We start from the raw sequence: 18611 nt of genomic DNA on the forward strand, positions 1-18611 counted from the left end.
CCGATCGGAGAGAATTTGGGAAAGTTTGGCACGGTGGAAAGTGAAAGAGAAGCGAACAGGAGAGATGGGCAAAGATAGCCCACTTTTTTTCCACGTAGGCACAGTCACGACTTAACGGAGCCGAGTCAGCTTTTCTATCAACTCTAAACGAAAAATGTAACAGCAGGATAGATGGCAAACAAAATAAAAACGTTAGACCTTTTTAGATAATTTTAAGAGTACGGGATGGATCTAAGAAAATTTGAAAAGGTTGGGATATGTGAGATTATTTTCTCTTTTATTTTTTATTTTTTGCTCAAGAATTAGCAAAATACATGTACATACGGGATTTATCAATTAAAATCAAGCGGCATATACTATCGTTTACCGTAATTTTTTTTCCGAGTCAACCAGATAGTATAGATATGTCAAGTCAAATGATTTCTTCAAAGATAAGGCAAAAAATACGAAATAATACTTGAAAACTCATAAATTCTACTAGAACAAAATAAAAATGCAATTAATCTTAACTCATAAGAGCTAATAAATTCATTTCAAATTGATGACTCAGGCACCATAAAATATTGAAAAGTGTCCAACTAATTCTATCATTAGAAATGTATTTGCTGCGGTTGGAAAAATCCAGCCTCAAGCACGTAAGCAGGATTTACTTTTCATGGTTGTCCAGAAATATTCGAACTCGACTATACTAAGTCCAAGACGTCATGATCGTTATAATGAAAAGTACCCATTTGAATCTGATTCTCCAGCCATATCTCCTTCCACAAGAACTCAATTTTATTCGTTCGCCGAACTAAACCACAGAAAGAAAAAGGGAAAAGAACGGCAACATGGAAAGCTCCGAAGAGAGACACGGACACGTCCAATTGAACACTGTTGTTTGCTTCTTTGCGTCCCACTGGAGGCTCCACAAAAAGTCTCCTCTTTTGAAACTGTCCAATGAACCACAAAGCAAATCCTCTTTCACTTTAAACAGATTCAATAATTAGATAGATGGATGTGCAAAGGTAGCTCACCGGCAAAAACGATGTTTGATCGCCCATAGAATATTACCTTTTGTCTTTTCTTCCACCGTCTCGGCTACTTAAGAGCCCCGAACTCCCCGCTCTTCCTCCCCACGCTCCACGGTTGCAGGAAAACAAACAACTCCGAATCCAAATACTTCATTCCTTGTCAGTTAAGCAAACTTACAACACTAAACCCCCTGAAATGGCCAGAAGGAGAATGAAGATTGGCCTCGTTACTATCCTGGTTGTGGCAGCAGCAACCCTCTGGGCCGGTGCGGCGGCGCAGTCGAGCTTGGACTGTACCAACGTGCTCATCAGCATGTCCTCGTGCCTCAACTACATCAGTGGAAACTCGTCCACCCCGTCCTCCAACTGCTGCTCACAGCTCGCCAGCGTCATCCGGTCACAGCCCCAGTGCCTCTGCCAGGTCCTCAATGGGGGCGCCTCCTCCCTTGGCATCACCATTAATCAGACCCAGGCCATGGGCCTTCCTGGCGCCTGCAACGTTCAGACCCCATCTGTCAGCCTCTGCAATGGTGGGTGAAACGACTGAAAGGTCGAAGTTCAAATTAGCTTTCCCAATAGGTCACTTCCTGCCATTCTGCCCCGTGATGCTTAGACTTAGAGTGTAATTTATCATATAGCATTTTATATCATGAAGTATTTATTCCTCGTCCCTTTTCCTGCTTTCTGACTAAAGTCGTGTCTTTGGACGAGCAGCTGCTTCTCCTGCCGGTTCTCCTACTCGAACTCCTCCCACAGTTCCTTCAGGTACAGAGCATACTGTTCTAACTGTTCACACCCTTTACTACTACTCAAAACTCAGAGCAATCTTTTACTATCCCTGGTGAAATTAAGAATCTTAATAGAGAAACCATATAGCTTCTGTCACTAATGTCAGCGTTTCTATTTATAGGAACTGGATCGAATACTGTTCCATCCACAGAAGGAGACGGCTCGTCAGACAGAACATCCATGAGGCTCTCTGCTCCACTCTTCTTCGTCCTGCTCTTTGCTGCTTCATATGGCTCCACCTGGTCGACCTACTAAAATTGCACACTTGCACACCAACAGATATGTTTATGCATTCTTTATTTATAGTTAGCTTGAGTTTTGAACCTTTTCACGAGAGTTGTTGATTTCGTACAATTTTTGGTTAGCCCCTCGAGGGCTGATACATACACCGAATTGTATTGCTGAAGAGAATCTCTTCTCTTCCCATTCTCCTTCTACTTACGACTCCTTGTCTCGCCTGATTTCTTGCCTTGTCTCTCCCTATCCCCTCCCACCCCTCCCCCGCAACACCCCCCCCCCCCCCCCCCCCCCCCCCCCCCCCCCCCCATGTGGCTTCCACCCATTGTGTCTCTTGCTGCCCCTTTAGGCTCGCTTCTCCTCCGACAACCGCCCACTGCGGCATCTCCCCAGTGGATGGGCTTTCAACGAGGCTCCAATCCTTGCTTGGCCCATGGCAGTAATTACATCCTTCCTCCGTTTCCATGGCCCTCTTCCCTTGGACTTCCCTTGTACGTTCATTCACTTCCCATTTTGGCCTAGTGGATGCCTACAAAGTGTTCTTGGAACATCTCTGACGGTTTGGTTACTACCACTCACACTTGCAAACAATAGATCGTCTCGTCTCACCCAACCAACCGCCTATGTTAGCCCCTCATTTATGGTAGCCCCCGTTTTCTACTCGAAATCATAGGGCTTCAAATGGAAAATCTAAACTTGGAAATGGACTCAGATGGTCCAAAATAGGTGGGATATGAAGTTTGATTGAGTTTCGAGTTAAGTCGGAAAGGTGGTGGCCGGAAAATCGGGAAGTGGAAATTTTGATCCATTTTTGATCAGGCCTGGAACGATGGGCTGGAGGCTTCAAATGCTGAAACTAACCCCGGAAATGGACTCGGGAGGTCGAATATATATGAGGTATGAAGTTTGTTTGAAGCTTGGTTAAGTCGAAAAGGAGGTCGCCGGAAAACGGTTTGTTTTCCAATGATTTTGGCCTTGTTCTGTGGCTGGGCAGTGGCTGTGCGATTTGCTGAATTTAAGGGGGCTTGAGAGCTTTTTGCTTGAGTGAAAAATGGCAAGAGATGATGGCAATGTGTATGTGTGCAAGCTTGATTATGCTTAGGCTATATATATGCACGCTAATGGCAAGATTAAACAAGCAAAGTGCAATTAGAGGAGAAGCTTAGTGAATGGTGGTTTGCTTAGAGGAAGAATAGGGTAATTAGCATGGGATTTTGATTGAATGAAGACAAGGGCTTGATGGAAGAAGATGGTTGGTTGAGGAAGAGTGTTAGAATGGAAGACTTGAGATATTTTGAGGGTAAAATGGGCAAAAGTGGCTAAGGTTGTCTTGAGCAAGGGGAAGAAGATGCCATGGGTCCGGCTTGGGTTGGAAGTGAGTCGGGAAAGCTCGGGTGTCGATCGATTGCGTGTTTGAGTTTCGTGATTCGAAAGAACGACGTATCGACAATATGCGAGAGGAAACGATCCCGATGAGCCTAAGATTGCTCATTTTGCATGAGAAATGCTCGGATGGTTTTGGGGCTCAGAAGCTGATTTTGCTCGTTTCAAGCGATCAGAGCAAAGTTAGTCGTTTCTGAGAGCGTATCTCGTGTTTGCGTTCCACGTTGGTCATTTTGACATGTATTGTTATTCATATTGAATAGTTGACTCTTAAGCCGGTATCGCAAATGTGGAATCGGAGACATCCTAGGAGTTTGTAGTCAGATTTCTTAGATTGCTTCCTAACTTGCTTGGGTGAATTAGAGACCACTGCGATCTCCGTTCGTTGAAAACAAATCTCAAAGGATTGTCAAAGGGCATTTGGAACCATTCTAGAACTATTGTGAGGCCTAGATGACTTATGTAGTTTAGTCTGAGAATTCCACATTGAGACTTGGGATTGCTAGCACCATATTAACTAGTCATCCGGCGTCAAGTTTTCACCAAAAGGACCTCTGATTATGTATTTGTGTTGAAAATGACGTTTTCTGCTATTCGAAGGTCATTCGTGAAACCGAAAGTAGTTATGCAATATGATTTGACCAATTGCGTCTAACCGTTGCAATTTTCGGGGTAATGCAAGGCTAAATTTATTTGCCGATATTTCGTCAAACCAGTCTTTGGTTATGTATTTCTGTTGAAATGTATGTTTCTTTTGTCACTCAGGAGTCATTTGAGGAGTCTGCATGACTTTCCGAGAAGCAATTTGAAGTGAGGCTTATGATATGTAGAACTGTGGGGTATGACTGTGTCTGACATCAGGCATTAGCTTTTGTCTGATGAATCGACGTTTTTGGACTTCTTTTGAAAAGTTGTCTGTATTCAAAAAATTGCTTTGTATAGATTTGATGATCTACGAATTGTGTTTGGAGACACTTTTCATATGTTTGGCATCGCGTTAGATTTTTGAAGCTCAATATTGACTATCTTTTGATGGTCCATTGAACCGATGGAAAATAGCATTGTCGGCTTTATATTCTGAAAATGCCGGTTTGGAGGCTGTTTAGGCTCTCTGTTTGCACTGTATATCGCTGGATGATCTTGGAAGTTCTTCTTTTATGTGCTTGAATCATTTGCTTGTCTCTGTTGACTTGAAGATGAATAATGACTCACTACTCTATCTAGCCTTCTTATGTATTGACGCTCAAGTCATAGGCTGAATCGTTGTTGACGCGCATTGTTTGAGTTGATGAGCCAAAATGGGGTGCTGACAAATGTCATAATACAAAATTGATGACGAATTGCTTCTAGGGCAACAATAAATCCCAACACTCTCATCTTCGGCCTTCTAACCCCTCCAATATTCTTTTTGGCCGAAATTTGCTTCCTTTTACTCATTGATTGCTGCTAGATTCCGCTTATTGTGAAATAACGCAGCTAGATTCGCATCGCATTCAGATTCGGCTTTCAGATCTCCCGGTGCCTTCTCTTACTGGGACGCCCTCTTTAGCTTCCTCAAGTCACTAATTCTCTCTTAACTTTCTATGAAAATCCCTGCTTCGTGTCGACCTTATTGCCCTCATTCTGACTTCAATTTATTCTCAACATCTCCTTCACTCGGCGACCTCCCTTTCCTACTACAACCATCGAGCTTCTCTTTGGTCTGTCCTATGTCATATGTTCTCCCTATTAATAGTGTCCTCTGTCGTGGCCAACATACCTCAATCAGTCTCTCATGGTAGACCTCCTTGAAGCCTTCTAAGTTTCGACTTCCCTTATTATTGTCTTTCGTGTTAGTGCCCTCATAATGGAGGCTATGGCTATCAAAACTCCGTGGAATAAGAAGACAAGGCAAAGAACATTTGAATTGCATGTGGATCTAATTTCAGTTGGGTCCACTTTCACTCAATCCGATCTATTCAGCCCAGCCCAAGGCCAATGATGCTTTCCTTCTACTTTTAAGAGGACCAAGCCTACATGTGGTCCGTCTATCATTTCTCTTCAATCAAACATGGATCAGCCGAGTCACTAGCAGCATTTTTCTTTTGTGGATTCAAGTGCAATGTTGCTCCCAACTATTGTACTTGCGGGAGAGTATTGGAGAAAGAATCAAGAGATATTGTATCAAGAGATATTGAAGAATATTTGAATTGATATTATTTAAGATATTTGCAATATTCAATATTTTTACATATTTACTGTATCGGGTCATTATAAATAGGAGTGCTCTCCACACGATTATGTGCGTGAGCTAATTCTATCAACTCTTTTTATGTTAGAAATCATTAGTCTTGACATGATTTTCCTTAATGAAAGCATATGCTTTGGACTTGTTGACTAAATATATAAAATTTGATTATTTGTTAAATTATGGCTCCTAATGAAATTATGGTTTATTAATGCATGCAAGCGTAAGAAGTCTCAGACCGATTTATTTCGAACTTTACTTCGTGAAGGAGGCTTATAGATCGGCAAGAATTTTCAGATAACTACAATCTTATTGAAGTATCTTAAATGTTGATGTAAAGATATTGTTATTACAATGTCGGTGACCGAGTAAAAAGAAAAAGAAGATTGGAAAGCTCACGCTATTGAAAACATGAAAAAAGTTAAAACTGTCGCTCACCTTACTCATAAAATATATATTTAGCTATTACTATTCGAGATTATTTTTACATAATTTGTTAATTGATCCATGGTCTATATTCATGATATAATTGATAAAAATTCATATTGAAAATTAATATTTTAGGGAATAAAAGATCAAAGCTGCAGTATTGAAGCAGATTTTCTGAATGAGGACTTTGAACTTTCCATCATCATCATTACATCAATGATCACGAAGGAATTTCGAAGTATGTTGAGCAAACTAATTTGGATAAATTATTACATCATTCAAATTCTTTCTTTGAAGTTACTTTTTCTTACAAAGAATTGCAGGACAATACACTCTTTTAACATCTATGTCCACTAAATTATATACAAATCCGAAAATTTCAGAAATTGAACAACTGTTAAAAAGGTAATGTATTATGTAGGAAACGATTAATTTTTACACAGAGAATTAGTTCTAGTATTATTATTTTTTCCCCTTAATTATCTCTTAATTAATTGAATGGTAATTAGTAATATACTCGAAATATTACTATGTCCTATATACATGAAAGCTCTACTTCCATAATGCATTTATATATAGGGTAAATTACAAAAAAAAAACCTAAATTTTGTAAAAAGTCTCAGTTTTGTTCAAAAATTTACTTTGTAATAAAAAAAATCACATGTTTTGATAATCGCCTCAGATTTGACCTCTCGTTACCATTCTATTAAGTTTTTCATCTATATGCCTACGTGGACTTTAGAGGACCCACAAAGTTAACACATCATCTGATCATCTTCTATTTTCTTTATAAAAATCACCTAAATTTTCAGAAAAATCTCAGTTTTGTTCTAAATTTTGATTTATAATTAAAAAAATACATATTTTAAAATTTTTTTAGAAATGTTCAATGAGAGGAGATGCTAGCCAGTGCCGACTTTAGGAGCACTGCAAGGAGACCAGATGAGGAGAGAGGTTGTTTCCAAGATAATTTATAAAACATGTGTTTTTTTTATCACATACCAAATTTATGATGAAATTGAGACTTTTTGAAAATTTAGATTTTTTATTTAAACTATCTTATTTGTTTATTAATGAAGGTTTTATGAGTGTTGTATATGAATGTTTAAAATGTCACATGTGTAATGCCTGTCAATGATTTCAACGTCTCTATATCGAATAATCAAAGCACACACAAATTGAACATATCTTAAAATAACTTTTATAGTTGCAACTAACAAAATACTCTTAAAAGAGACATATATGCGTGTGTGTGTGTGTGTGCGCGCCAAATTGATGCCAAAATGTACCAAATTCAACAAACCCGATTTGGCGCGCGCTCGCATATATGTCTCTTTGAAGATTATTTTGTTATTTGCAACTATAAAAGTTATTTTAAGATATGTTCAATTTGTGCGTGCTTTGATTATTCGATAATAGTGGGAAAGATTAATATGTCTCCCCATCTGGGTCTCCTTGCAGTGCTCCTAAAGTCAGTCTTGGCTAGCATATCCTCTCATGGACCATTTCTGATAAACTTTTAAAATATGTATTTTTTAAAATTACAAATCAAAATTTAGAATAAAACTGAAACTTTTCTGAAAACTTAGGTTATTTTTGTAAAGAAAAGAGAAGATGATCAGATTATATGTAAACTTTGTGGGTCCCGTAAAGTCCACGTAGGTAAATAGACGAAAAGCTTAACAGAATAGTAATGAGAGGTCAAATCTAAGACGATTATCAAAACATGTGAATTTTTTTGTTACAAAGTAAATTTTAGGACAAAACTGAGTATTTTTACAAAATTCAGGATTTTTTTTTGTAATTTGCCCTTATAAATATTAAATATTACATATATATATATATTGCTAAATAACTTAAATAAATTCTAAGGTGATAGATTTACATATTATATTATATTATGTTATATTATGTTATATTATATTGCATTGTATTATATTATATTATATTATATTAGTTCCCCCATTATTCTTTCTTTTCCTTAGTTATGTAATTTCATATAATATATTCAAAATATTCCATTAGAGGATTTTTTTAATGATATTATTACAATATTTATGTATAACTGATGTATAATTATTTAAAGGGATAAATAATTTCGTTGAAAAACGGAATAAAAAATTTGTCAAATATAAGTTTAATGTACTTTAAAAAGCTAATATCACATTTATGTATTATTATTATTATTATTATAAATTTATAATATATAGGAACCAAAACAAAGTACAATCACATATGTAGGAACGAAAACGAAGTACAATCACACATTGCAACATAAATAATTCAATACTCACAAAAGAATATTTCAAAATAATTTATTTAATCTTAATAACATTACATATTAGTAATTAGGGGTGTGCACAGATACCGGGTGTACCCGAAACCGGTCGAAAACTACCTTTTAGGGTAGGGTCCGAATATTAAAATTAGGAACTGGTGAAAACATGTTCTGGTTTCGGTTCCTACATATGAGGTACCTAGAACCGGAACCGAAACTGGTACTTGGTCTAGATAATAATTTCCCTAGTTATATTCAGATTTATTTATCTCTTTTACTTTACCCTATTCCCCTATCCGTCTCTCTCTTCTCTTGGTGGAAGCTTCGCATTCCTTGTCGTCTTTAGCTTTGATTTGACGATGATAGGTGTATCCTCGGTGAGGCCTGATCGTATTACAAATGTTTAGTTTTGTGAATGGATTGATGAGACATATTACTCTTTGTTATAGATGTATTGTGAATTTAATATAAATCTATGTCGACATTCTATTATGCGTAATTACTGATTATGGATGAGACATTTTCTATTTTATTTAGCGAGAAAAAAATTTTACAGGTTCTAACAAGGTACCCGGAACTTGTGGAATAATATATGTTCCGGGTAGGTTCCGGTTCCATGATTCAACATGGTAGGGTTTGGTTTCAAAATCTTAGAACATGTTCCTTACAGGGTAGGGTTCGGGTATCGTGAAAAAAATAGGGTGCCCGAAACCGAACACCCTATTAGTAATATAACTATATCTTTAATTGACAAGAATGTTCATGCAATGCGTGGATATTCATTTAGTTCTTTTTAATGTATTTTCCTAGGGAAGGATTCAAATTTCGGATGAACAACTCATGAGTCATAATTCATTCCCTTTCAGCATGGAAAACAAAAAAAACAACTCTTGAGCACTGTTATCAGAATTGGACTGGATCGGCCAATTCAACCGATTGAATTGGGAACCAGCGCTTTGATTGGTCTGATTTTACCTGTGCATTGGCCGATTCTATGAGTTCTCTTTATTTTTAAAAATTGTTGGCTATGATTGGAGAAGGAATTGAACTTTAAACCTCCAAATTATGACTTCACCCACTTATTTATCCATGAGTTATCAACTTTTTATTGTGCACTTTTTACCATTCCTTTATAATTTATCTCAATGACCTTTCTAAATGTCTATTCATAACCATATTTTAATTGTTTTTCATAGTAATATTGTAATTATTGCATATTTATCAAATTATAATTATTTTCATTGGTAATATTATTATTTATTTAATTTTTAATTAAACGTACAGTCAGACCCATCGAACCTCCGGTTGAACTCATAAACCCGTGAACTCATGCCTCGAAGTGTTCGATATCCGGTCCAGTTCTAATAACACTGCTCTTGAGTCATGCCTAAAATCTTTCCACAAGTAAATGATGAGATCTTAGCCTATTACGCTCAATTCATTTCACGTGCCTTGAATTTCTTCTACTTCATCGACCTCGTAGAGATGAACAACACGCCGACGCAAACATACAAAAATGACGCCCACATAGCACACGCAGCCCATGCATCATTTAATCGATGTTAGATCAGCGTGATCGCTTAAAACAAAGAAAATTGAAAAAGTGAACAGCTTGAAGGCAGGGGAGGGAGGTGGGGAGGGAAGAGAAAGGCCGTAGGCAGAGAGATCTGATCATAAAGCCGGGCAGGGCAAAGGAAAGAGAGAGAGAGAGAGAGACTGATTCCCCTCCACATGGGCTTCCCCGAATTTGCCCCTAAATTTTCAATTTTTTCACATTCCCACAGAAAGAATGACAAAAAAATTAATTAATTTTTGACGGAGAAGAGGAGGAGAGATCTCATTTCAGATCTATCTATCGCTCTGTCTCTCACTATCTACCCGACAGACAACAATGGTCTCCCTCGTCAATTGCATATATATATATATATATATGTATATACAATTTCACCGACCTTGACGTTCATCATTGACACTCTCCTCCCCCCTTGCTCTCCTCTGTGCTTACTTACTCCTCGTTAATTCTCGTTGGGTCTGAGAGAGAGGAAGCAAAGCAAGCAGCGTGTAAGCAAACGGCATACGACGATACACTCTGAAGTTGCCCAGTCAAGGTTTCTCTCTCTTATCTCATTCTCTCTGCCTTAATTTGGAAAAACCCCACAAAACCATATTCCCCCGAGATCCAATCTGACACTCTCTCTCTCTCTCTCTCTCTCTCTCTCTCTCTCTGATTCATTTATTTCCACATATAGAAGAACCAGACTTCGGATCTTGGGCCCCCTCTCATCTGGTTCAACATCTCGAACGCCCCAGTGAGTTATCCCTTGTTTCTATCCTCGTAAATTTGGTTTCTTTTTTCGGATCCGGTGGAAATGGTTTTGTGGGTCTGGGAGATTCGGCTCTGGTGATTGTCGATCTGAATTTCTTGGCGTTAGATTCGTCGATTTGGGTTCTTGAGTGTGTCGCTTTTGTGGCTTTTTCCCATGTTTTCTATGCCATTTTCCATGTTTACTTGGGGTTGGCCGATCCTAGATTTGGAATTCCTAATCAGTTGTCGGTGACATTGGACTTCAAGGAATGCTCGTCACCTTTTCTGAGCAATCTGCGGGCTTGTTTGATGTTGGGCAATCCTGTTTATCGGGTTTTTGTTGTTTCTGTGTATGGTCTTTCACTGGGATCTAGGATTTAGATCTGCTGGTGTGGTACGTTTCTGTGGGTTAATGCTGCCTCAGGCTTGCTGTTGGGCTGGATCTACGTCATGTCATTTTCCTTTTATTTCTTTGCTCTTAAGAAAGTGAAAGAGCTGCATATGTGATGGCTGTTGATATGGTTCTCTCAGTTGTTTGACTGGTATAGTGTGTGTCCACTTTATTTGTATTAATTGCGTCTGTATGACTTTAAAAATCTTGAATAAACAAACTTATGATGCTTGTGACAGTAAATTCAGTTTGCTGCTAGACATTTTGTAGCTTAGGTTTAAGCTCTCTATATCTAAGCAAATCTGGAGCATCAGTCTGTCTTACATAATAGACCTCTCTTAGTCTGTCTTACTTCATAGAGCTCTTGCAGTGCAAAGTGAAAATTTCCTTAATAAATTTCAGCCAATTTTCTTGACAGGTTATCTTGCCTTGTGGCTCCTTGTTCTTATTAATCTACCCAAAAATCTCATCTATATTTGTTGAATATTTGCTAGGAATTTTGGGTGCTAACACTGGACGAGGCATTCCACTAAAATGAGATTCTCTTCGTGAGCTTCCGTTGTCGCCAAGGATTTAGACTTACAATTTGGGAGGAGAGGACCGTCATTTACATAGAAACGATGAGAGGAAGATCTGATGGGTCTCAGAAGAGGCGCTTGATAACTTCAGTTTGTGTTGTCGCGATCTTTCTCGTGTTTCTCTACGCATACTACGGTTCCCTGTTCGGTTCCCAGGGCCGAGGGGCGCTCGAGTATGGGAGCAGATCGCTGAGAAAGCTCGGTTCCTCCTATTTGGGAGGGGATGATGATGGTGATGGGAAGCAGGATGAATCTTCCTTGAAATTTGGGGACGACGAGAATGATGTGACCCTGAAGAGCTTTCCAGTAAGTCGTCTATTGCTAATGAATTCTTTGTCCGCTTCGGTTTTCCCAATTGTGGCTTTTTGCTTGCTCTTCACATGACTATGATGATGTGGTACGTCGGAAGTACCCAACGATGGACCTTCCCTATGACAAATGAGGGTGGCAGGGGCCCTTCTAGAAGTTTTCTTTATGAAGTTCAATCCTCTCACTGGACATTCTCGTGTCTGTAATTTGTATTTGAAGGTTTGTGATGATCGCCATTCAGAGTTGATTCCTTGCCTCGATAGGCACCTCATATACCAGATGAGGTTGAAACTTGATCTGTCCCTTATGGAGCACTATGAGAGGCACTGTCCTCCTCCTGAAAGACGGTACAATTGCTTGATTCCTCCTCCTCCGGGTTACCAGGTAATCCTTAAGGATAAGCTCTTGATTATGAGCGGCTCTGTAATTGTTATGTCTATCTAAGATTGTTTGTCCTTGTGGTATGGTTTAGGTCCCAATCAAGTGGCCAAAGAGCCGAGATGAGGTCTGGAAGGCAAACATACCTCACACTCACCTCGCCCATGAGAAGTCTGATCAGAACTGGATGGTTGTGAAAGGTGACAAGATTAACTTTCCAGGAGGGGGTACCCACTTTCACTATGGAGCTGATAAGTACATTGCTGCAATGGCCAATGTAAGCCCTTTGTCTCTCAGGAAAAAGAAAAAGTGTCTGAAAAATTGGACCACTTCCATGCTAGTTACCCCTCGTCTTGCTCTTTTGTTTTGTTTGCTCGTATGTACATTTTGTAGCTTGTTTTTGGTTGCAGAGGATTGTTGTTGACCTTCGATCTTCGGAAATATTAGGTTACTCTTCCAAAGATACAGTTTCCATTGACAACGAGAAACTTATCTTTAAAGAGTATGAAGCATAGAGAGTTTGACTTCTTTTTTTCACTCATGAAAAGTTAAAGTTGGTTACCATTCTCCAGAACCAAACAAAGGCTATCTAGCATTCATAATCATAGCATTCTCTTCTAAATACATTATCATGTAGTAAGTCAATAATCGGAATATTGATTCCCTGTGACCTTAATTGTTGTTTCTCATAATTGTATTGCTCTTCCACTTTTCTCCCTTTGACGTACTGAATTTACTTTGCAACTAAGCTGTTTTTAACACTTTCCAATCGGGGCAGATGCTCAACTTCTCGAATAACAACCTAAATAATGGCGGTAGGCTACGGACTGTGCTTGATGTTGGGTGTGGTGTGGCGAGCTTTGGTGGATACCTTCTCTCATCAAATGTCATAGCCATGTCCTTAGCACCGAATGATGTGCACCAGAACCAGATCCAGTTTGCACTGGAGAGGGGGATCCCAGCCTACCTCGGTGTGTTAGGCACCAAGAGACTCCCATACCCGAGCAGGTCATATGAGCTTGCCCACTGCTCTAGGTGCCGTATTGATTGGCTTCAAAGGGACGGCATCCTTCTCCTTGAGCTCGACAGATTGCTAAGACCTGGAGGCTACTTTGCCTACTCTTCCCCCGAGGCGTATGCCCAGGACGAGGAGGACCTTAGGATATGGAGAGAAATGAGTGCTCTCGTGGAGAGGATGTGCTGGAGGATTGCTTCCAAGAGGAACCAGACAGTGATCTGGCAGAAGCCGCTCAATAATGACTGCTACATGGCAAGGGAGCCGGGCACCCAACCACCGCTGTGTCGGTCTGACGACGATCCTGATGCAGTATGGGGCGTTAATATGGAGGCATGCATCACTCCTTACTCCGAACGTGAGTTTCAATTCATTTTACTTCCTTGGATTGATTACCCTTTTTTTTTTGGGGGGGTACGGAACTACAACACTATGGATTAAAGTAACATTTCAGCCTCTTAATTTATAGTCAGAGTCTTCTTGCTAATAATTTATAAAAATTCCTGCTGGGAGGTCAGAAATAGTAATCTCCATGAATGTACCAAAATAAGATGATGATGCATGATGATGAAATCTTGAAGATTTTTCCTATGTATGCTTCTCGGGTCTCATTATATTTCTTAATTTTCTTCATCTGTGATGCCTTTTTTCTTCTTGTCACTCTCAAGTACTTTCATGTGATTGGAAAATATATATAGTGCTTGGAAAATCTACTACAGACTAAGCTTGCTTTTGGTTTTCGAGTTGGATAAATTATCCAACTCAACTTGATTCTGTGCAATGATTGCAAGTGTTGACAAATATATTGATATGTGAGAATATATATATGTATGTATATGTAGATGTGAAAGTGGACAGGGAATTTATTATTAAAAACTTAATTTTAAAAATGGTTAGGAAAAAGTATGAGTGAGAAGGTATTGTTAAACTGAAATTTAAAAATGGTTAGGAAAAATATATGAGTGAGAATATATCATTAAATGGAAGAAAAAGACAAAATAGTAATTATTATATTGTTAAATTTGGGAAGAATAGAGTTGAGTAAAGTTGGATTATAACTTAAAAACTAAACATAATTCTTTTTTTCATCTTTTTCAGATGATCATAGAGTCAAGGGCAGTGGATTGGCTCCATGGCCTGCTCGATTAACTTCTCCACCTCCCCGGCTTACTGATTTTGGCTATTCGACTGACATGTTCACCAAGGATACGGTAATTTCACGTGGACGTTTTTCGAAAATGTCTTTACAAGAATGTATTTGTGAGCTGGTGTTCAAACGCTGCACGTGGTGTAGACGCAATATGGTTATCTGAGTAGACCACGCCTCCCAGTTTGATTAGTCGGAAATGGACCTTGGCTATTGTACAAAGTTAATGGATGAGATCCTGCAGGAACTGGATTAAACCTTTCAGATATGAGGAGAATCAACATAACAGCGGTTCTACTATTTGAGCAGACCTGAGCTGGATAATTTTATATATTATTAGCATTTTCAATATAGTATTGACTATTGTGTTAAATAAAATCCTGTAAGCGATTTGATGCACCAAACCCATTGATGGGTCGAAACCATTTATGCTGTGCATTGATTTGTTGGACACCTGTTCGGTTCTGATAACTATGATACAAGGAAATCATATGGGGCTTAACTCTTTTTCTCTCTCACAGGAGATGTGGCAAAGGAGAGTGGAGAACTACTGGAGCCTGCTGAGCTCGAAGATCTCGTCCGACACCGTGAGGAACGTGATGGACATGAAGGCAAACATGGGTTCATTCGCTGCTGCTCTGAGAACAAAGGACGTGTGGGTGATGAATGTTGTCCCGGAAGATGGGCCAAACACACTCAAGCTTATTTATGACAGAGGCCTCATTGGATCAATTCACAGCTGGTATTTACTCATGACATTTCCATGTCACTCGCACTTATTTCTTGTTTACCTTTTTGCATCACTGTTTTGAAACCAGCTTCTGTCATTATACTATTATCTTTGTAGTTTTGGATACAATTTTGGTGTGCAGCCGAAAACTAAAAGACCTCTAGCTCATAGTTCAATTAAACATGTAGGTTATATTCGTACTGAAAAGAAAATGCACAAAGAAAAAAAAGTTGAATAAGTGGAAGAACTATGGAGTCTTTTGTTGATCGCTAGTAGTTATAAAACTAAGTGAGGCATGTGTATAAACAGGTGTGAAGCATACTCGACCTATCCTCGGACCTACGACTTGCTCCATGCATGGACTGTGTTCTCAGACATTGAAAAGAAGGGTTGCAGCGGTGAGGACCTCCTGCTCGAGATGGACCGGATCCTCAGGCCCACTGGCTTTATCATCATCCGGGACAAGCAATCAATTGTGGACTTTATCAAGAAGTACCTGACTGCCTTGCACTGGGAGGCGGTGGCAACCTCAGACTCCTCTGACGAGGAAGGAGAGGAGGTCGTGTTCATTGTGCAGAAGAAAATATGGCGCACAAGCGAGAGTTTCAGGGACTCCGAATAGAGAAGGGCTATGAGGACATCGGGTCATTCGGGGACAAACAGGTTGCTTAATTAAAGAATTACCAGTTTTTCACGTTTTGTAGCATTGCGATCGGTTTATAGTGATTCTTCTTTTGTTTTCGATTTATTGATGTCTCTGCTGATAAGGATTAAGGTGGCTACAAACATCTTATAGGATTATAATTTATTTGTTTTTCTTTCATTTGTGCTTGGAAGTTGAAAACCACCCTACTTCAGCGGATCGGTGAGGAAAAAGATGGCCCATTTTGGTCTGCTGAAAGGGATTGTAAACGCAAGTCAATTACATTTGGCGATATTACCATTCATGAAGTCGATATCTCTGCATAAACCGTACAAATTGTATTCTTCTCTATATTCCTTTATCTTAGTCACTGTTGCTTGGTTTTAGGTTTGGCAAGATCCTGGTCCAGCTTGGATTGAGTTAATAATGAATATTGCTGTTATCGCCAGACTTATTATCGGCCTCAGTTCTCAGATGATATGTCCCGGGTGGATTTGGATTGAGGAGCCCTCAAAAGTTAAAGAGGAGAATGATCCGATGTTTCTCTTACTCTGTCCGGCTTGTGAAGTTGGACCGATGAATGGTTTCTAGCTACCAGGAATGCCGAGTCCAAGACAATCAATGTTCAATTATTAGCACTTTTGTTATGTTTTGTTCGCTGAATAGAGTAACTATTAAAATAGTGTTCGCTGAAATAGATTAAAGAGTTAGAATTGAATTTCTATAGAATTGTTATTTACCTAAAATATTGTTTGGACGAAAGTGGAAAACTGAAAATTAGATTTTTTTTTGTTACAAAGAAGGTTTATAGACTTAGTATAATGAAATTAAAATCCTAAAATATTTAATGAAGGGCCACAAGGATCCTGCGTAAGTATCGAACTTGAGAATTCTTTATTGCACGCTCTTGATTATACGAGAGCGTGGGTCATTGCACCATCATCTATTTAATTGAAAACTATAATTTTTGTACTTGGTTTACCTGGATAAGAAAAGTAGAACATATTCAAATAGAAAAATATCTTATTCATAAAAAAGGAGGAAAGTAACACTATATGTCACGATATTTTTGTCCTTTTTGCGCTTATTATAAAATGAATAATTTTAGCATTCGTCACAATAAAATTTTTTTTGTACTCACAGAGTCACAGCATTCCGTGTACTTTTTTCCAAACATGCAGCACGGTTTTGACGGTGAGTTTTTTCAAAGCATTTTTGAAAAAATGGGAACTTGAGGGACCTAAAACAAATAAATCAAAATAAAATAATATAAAGTTATAAAAAAAAATCAAGGGGCATTGAAGAAGGGGATGGGGGTGCACAGCCGGCAATCCACCCCTTGATCGAGGTCGCTGTTGAAATCCCACAACGACCTCGATTTGGGGGTGAATGGCTAGCGGTGGCGCCCCTACCCTCTCGATTTGGGAGATCGCATGAGATTGAGATATCCCAAATCGGGGGTTAGTGGGCGGTCGGGGCACCCCTACCCCCTTCTCCGATGACTTCCTTCAAATTGTTTATATTAGTCTATTTGTTTTAGGTCCCTTAAGTTTTCATGCAAAACTATCCCAGAAAAAGCTCACTTAAAAAAGTCGTGTTGTATGGTTAAAAAAAAAAGATGGCATGCCGTGGGGTGAATTTTTTTCGTGACGTGTGGTGAAAGTATTTCATTTTACACTGCAGTGTGAAAAAGATAAAAAAAAATCGTGATGTACAGAGTTATTTTCCAAAAAAAACAAAGTAAAACACCTCAAGATCTTTTTTTGTAATAATGAATCAATTTCTCTCTCTAGCTCAGGAGGCCCGAACCTTGAGCTCACTCAACCTAGGGCTCAAGTTGCTCGGGGCCAGCAAACTCATCTCTCAAGCCCTTGGAGGCTCAGGAGCTAGGCTTAAGGGGGTTTGAGCCTCTTTGAAGTTTTTAAGGTTTTGGAGTCCAGATCTTGGCCTTAATGATACCGGGCCATGGTGAGGTCGGATCAGGTTTTGCACCTCACGATCGACTGGATGAGGTGTTTGTCGTCGTTGAAGGTGAAGTTTTACCAGCAACGACAAAAGAGGAGGCGGTAGTAATGGGGGTGGACTTCGGAAATTTGAGAATGAGTTGAGAATATTTATGTGGGGATTGAATACATCTCACCTTCCCTTGCATAACATGAGAGGTTGCAAGTCGATCCTACCATATAGCGAAAATCTTTTGAAAGCCATCACTTATGTACATGGTACGGGTACGCATTGGGTCCATAGGAGGTTGGGCTCTATGCAGCCTAAGGGGTTGTTGGCTGTTTGGATAGCGAGAATGTTTCAACTTTCCCGGGAAAATCCCAACTTTCTTACCTATTTTCCAGTGTTTGGGGGAAAGTTTTAACTTGGTTTCATAGTTTCATAATGTTATTTTAGAATCACAATTTTAACTTAACTCTATCCACTACAAAACAAAATAACTCATACAAAGTCAAAGAGTGAGTTCCATTTATACCATTTTTTTCCACAACAAAACAACATAATTTATACAAAATCAAAGGGTGGACCCCATTTATACCATTCTTTTTCAAAATTAAAATCTGATTTTAAAATCCTACTATGAAACCAAACGCAATATAAAATTTTCTACCCTTGGGTGGGAAGGTTTTTCCTCCGTGACACATGGTATTCTTATAATACCATCGTGGGTCCCATGAGTTAACTCGCATAAATGAATTAAATATTATAGTATTACTCACTTTCTTAGTAATCTATGACACTTATCAAATACAACA

General features: G+C 38.9%; 2 protein-coding genes across 5 annotated transcripts; both read left to right on the top strand.

The window, feature by feature from the left end:
• Nucleotides 1-1008: 1008 nt before the first annotated feature.
• Nucleotides 1009-2237, top strand: LOC116207256 (non-specific lipid-transfer protein-like protein At2g13820). The gene is made up of 3 exons (XM_031540160.1): nucleotides 1009-1543; nucleotides 1728-1778; nucleotides 1924-2237. The coding sequence occupies exons 1-3, from the start codon at nucleotides 1210-1212 to the stop codon at nucleotides 2055-2057; spliced, it is 519 nt and encodes a 172-aa protein (XP_031396020.1). The 5' UTR covers nucleotides 1009-1209; the 3' UTR covers nucleotides 2058-2237.
• A 7930-nt stretch (nucleotides 2238-10167) lies between these two features.
• Nucleotides 10168-16598, top strand: LOC116207652 (probable methyltransferase PMT3). Of its 4 annotated transcripts, XM_031540695.1 has the most exons (10): nucleotides 10168-10464; nucleotides 10606-10665; nucleotides 11547-11936; nucleotides 12159-12323; nucleotides 12412-12594; nucleotides 13096-13690; nucleotides 14431-14543; nucleotides 15001-15221; nucleotides 15519-15872; nucleotides 16240-16598. In XM_031540695.1, exons 3-9 carry the CDS (start codon nucleotides 11673-11675, stop codon nucleotides 15829-15831), a joined length of 1854 nt encoding a protein of 617 aa, XP_031396555.1. In that variant the 5' UTR covers nucleotides 10168-10464; nucleotides 10606-10665; nucleotides 11547-11672; the 3' UTR covers nucleotides 15832-15872; nucleotides 16240-16598. The 4 variants fall into 4 exon arrangements, with proteins under 4 accessions (XP_031396555.1, XP_031396554.1, XP_031396557.1 ...); XM_031540694.1 differs by lacking the exon at nucleotides 16240-16598 and having other exon boundaries at nucleotides 15519-16184; XM_031540697.1 differs by lacking the exons at nucleotides 10606-10665; nucleotides 16240-16598 and having other exon boundaries at nucleotides 10206-10464; nucleotides 15519-16184.
• Nucleotides 16599-18611: the final 2013 nt, after the last annotated feature.

This window comes from Punica granatum, chromosome 5, assembly GCF_007655135.1.
Source record: "Punica granatum isolate Tunisia-2019 chromosome 5, ASM765513v2, whole genome shotgun sequence".
NCBI lineage: Eukaryota > Viridiplantae > Streptophyta > Magnoliopsida > Myrtales > Lythraceae > Punica > Punica granatum.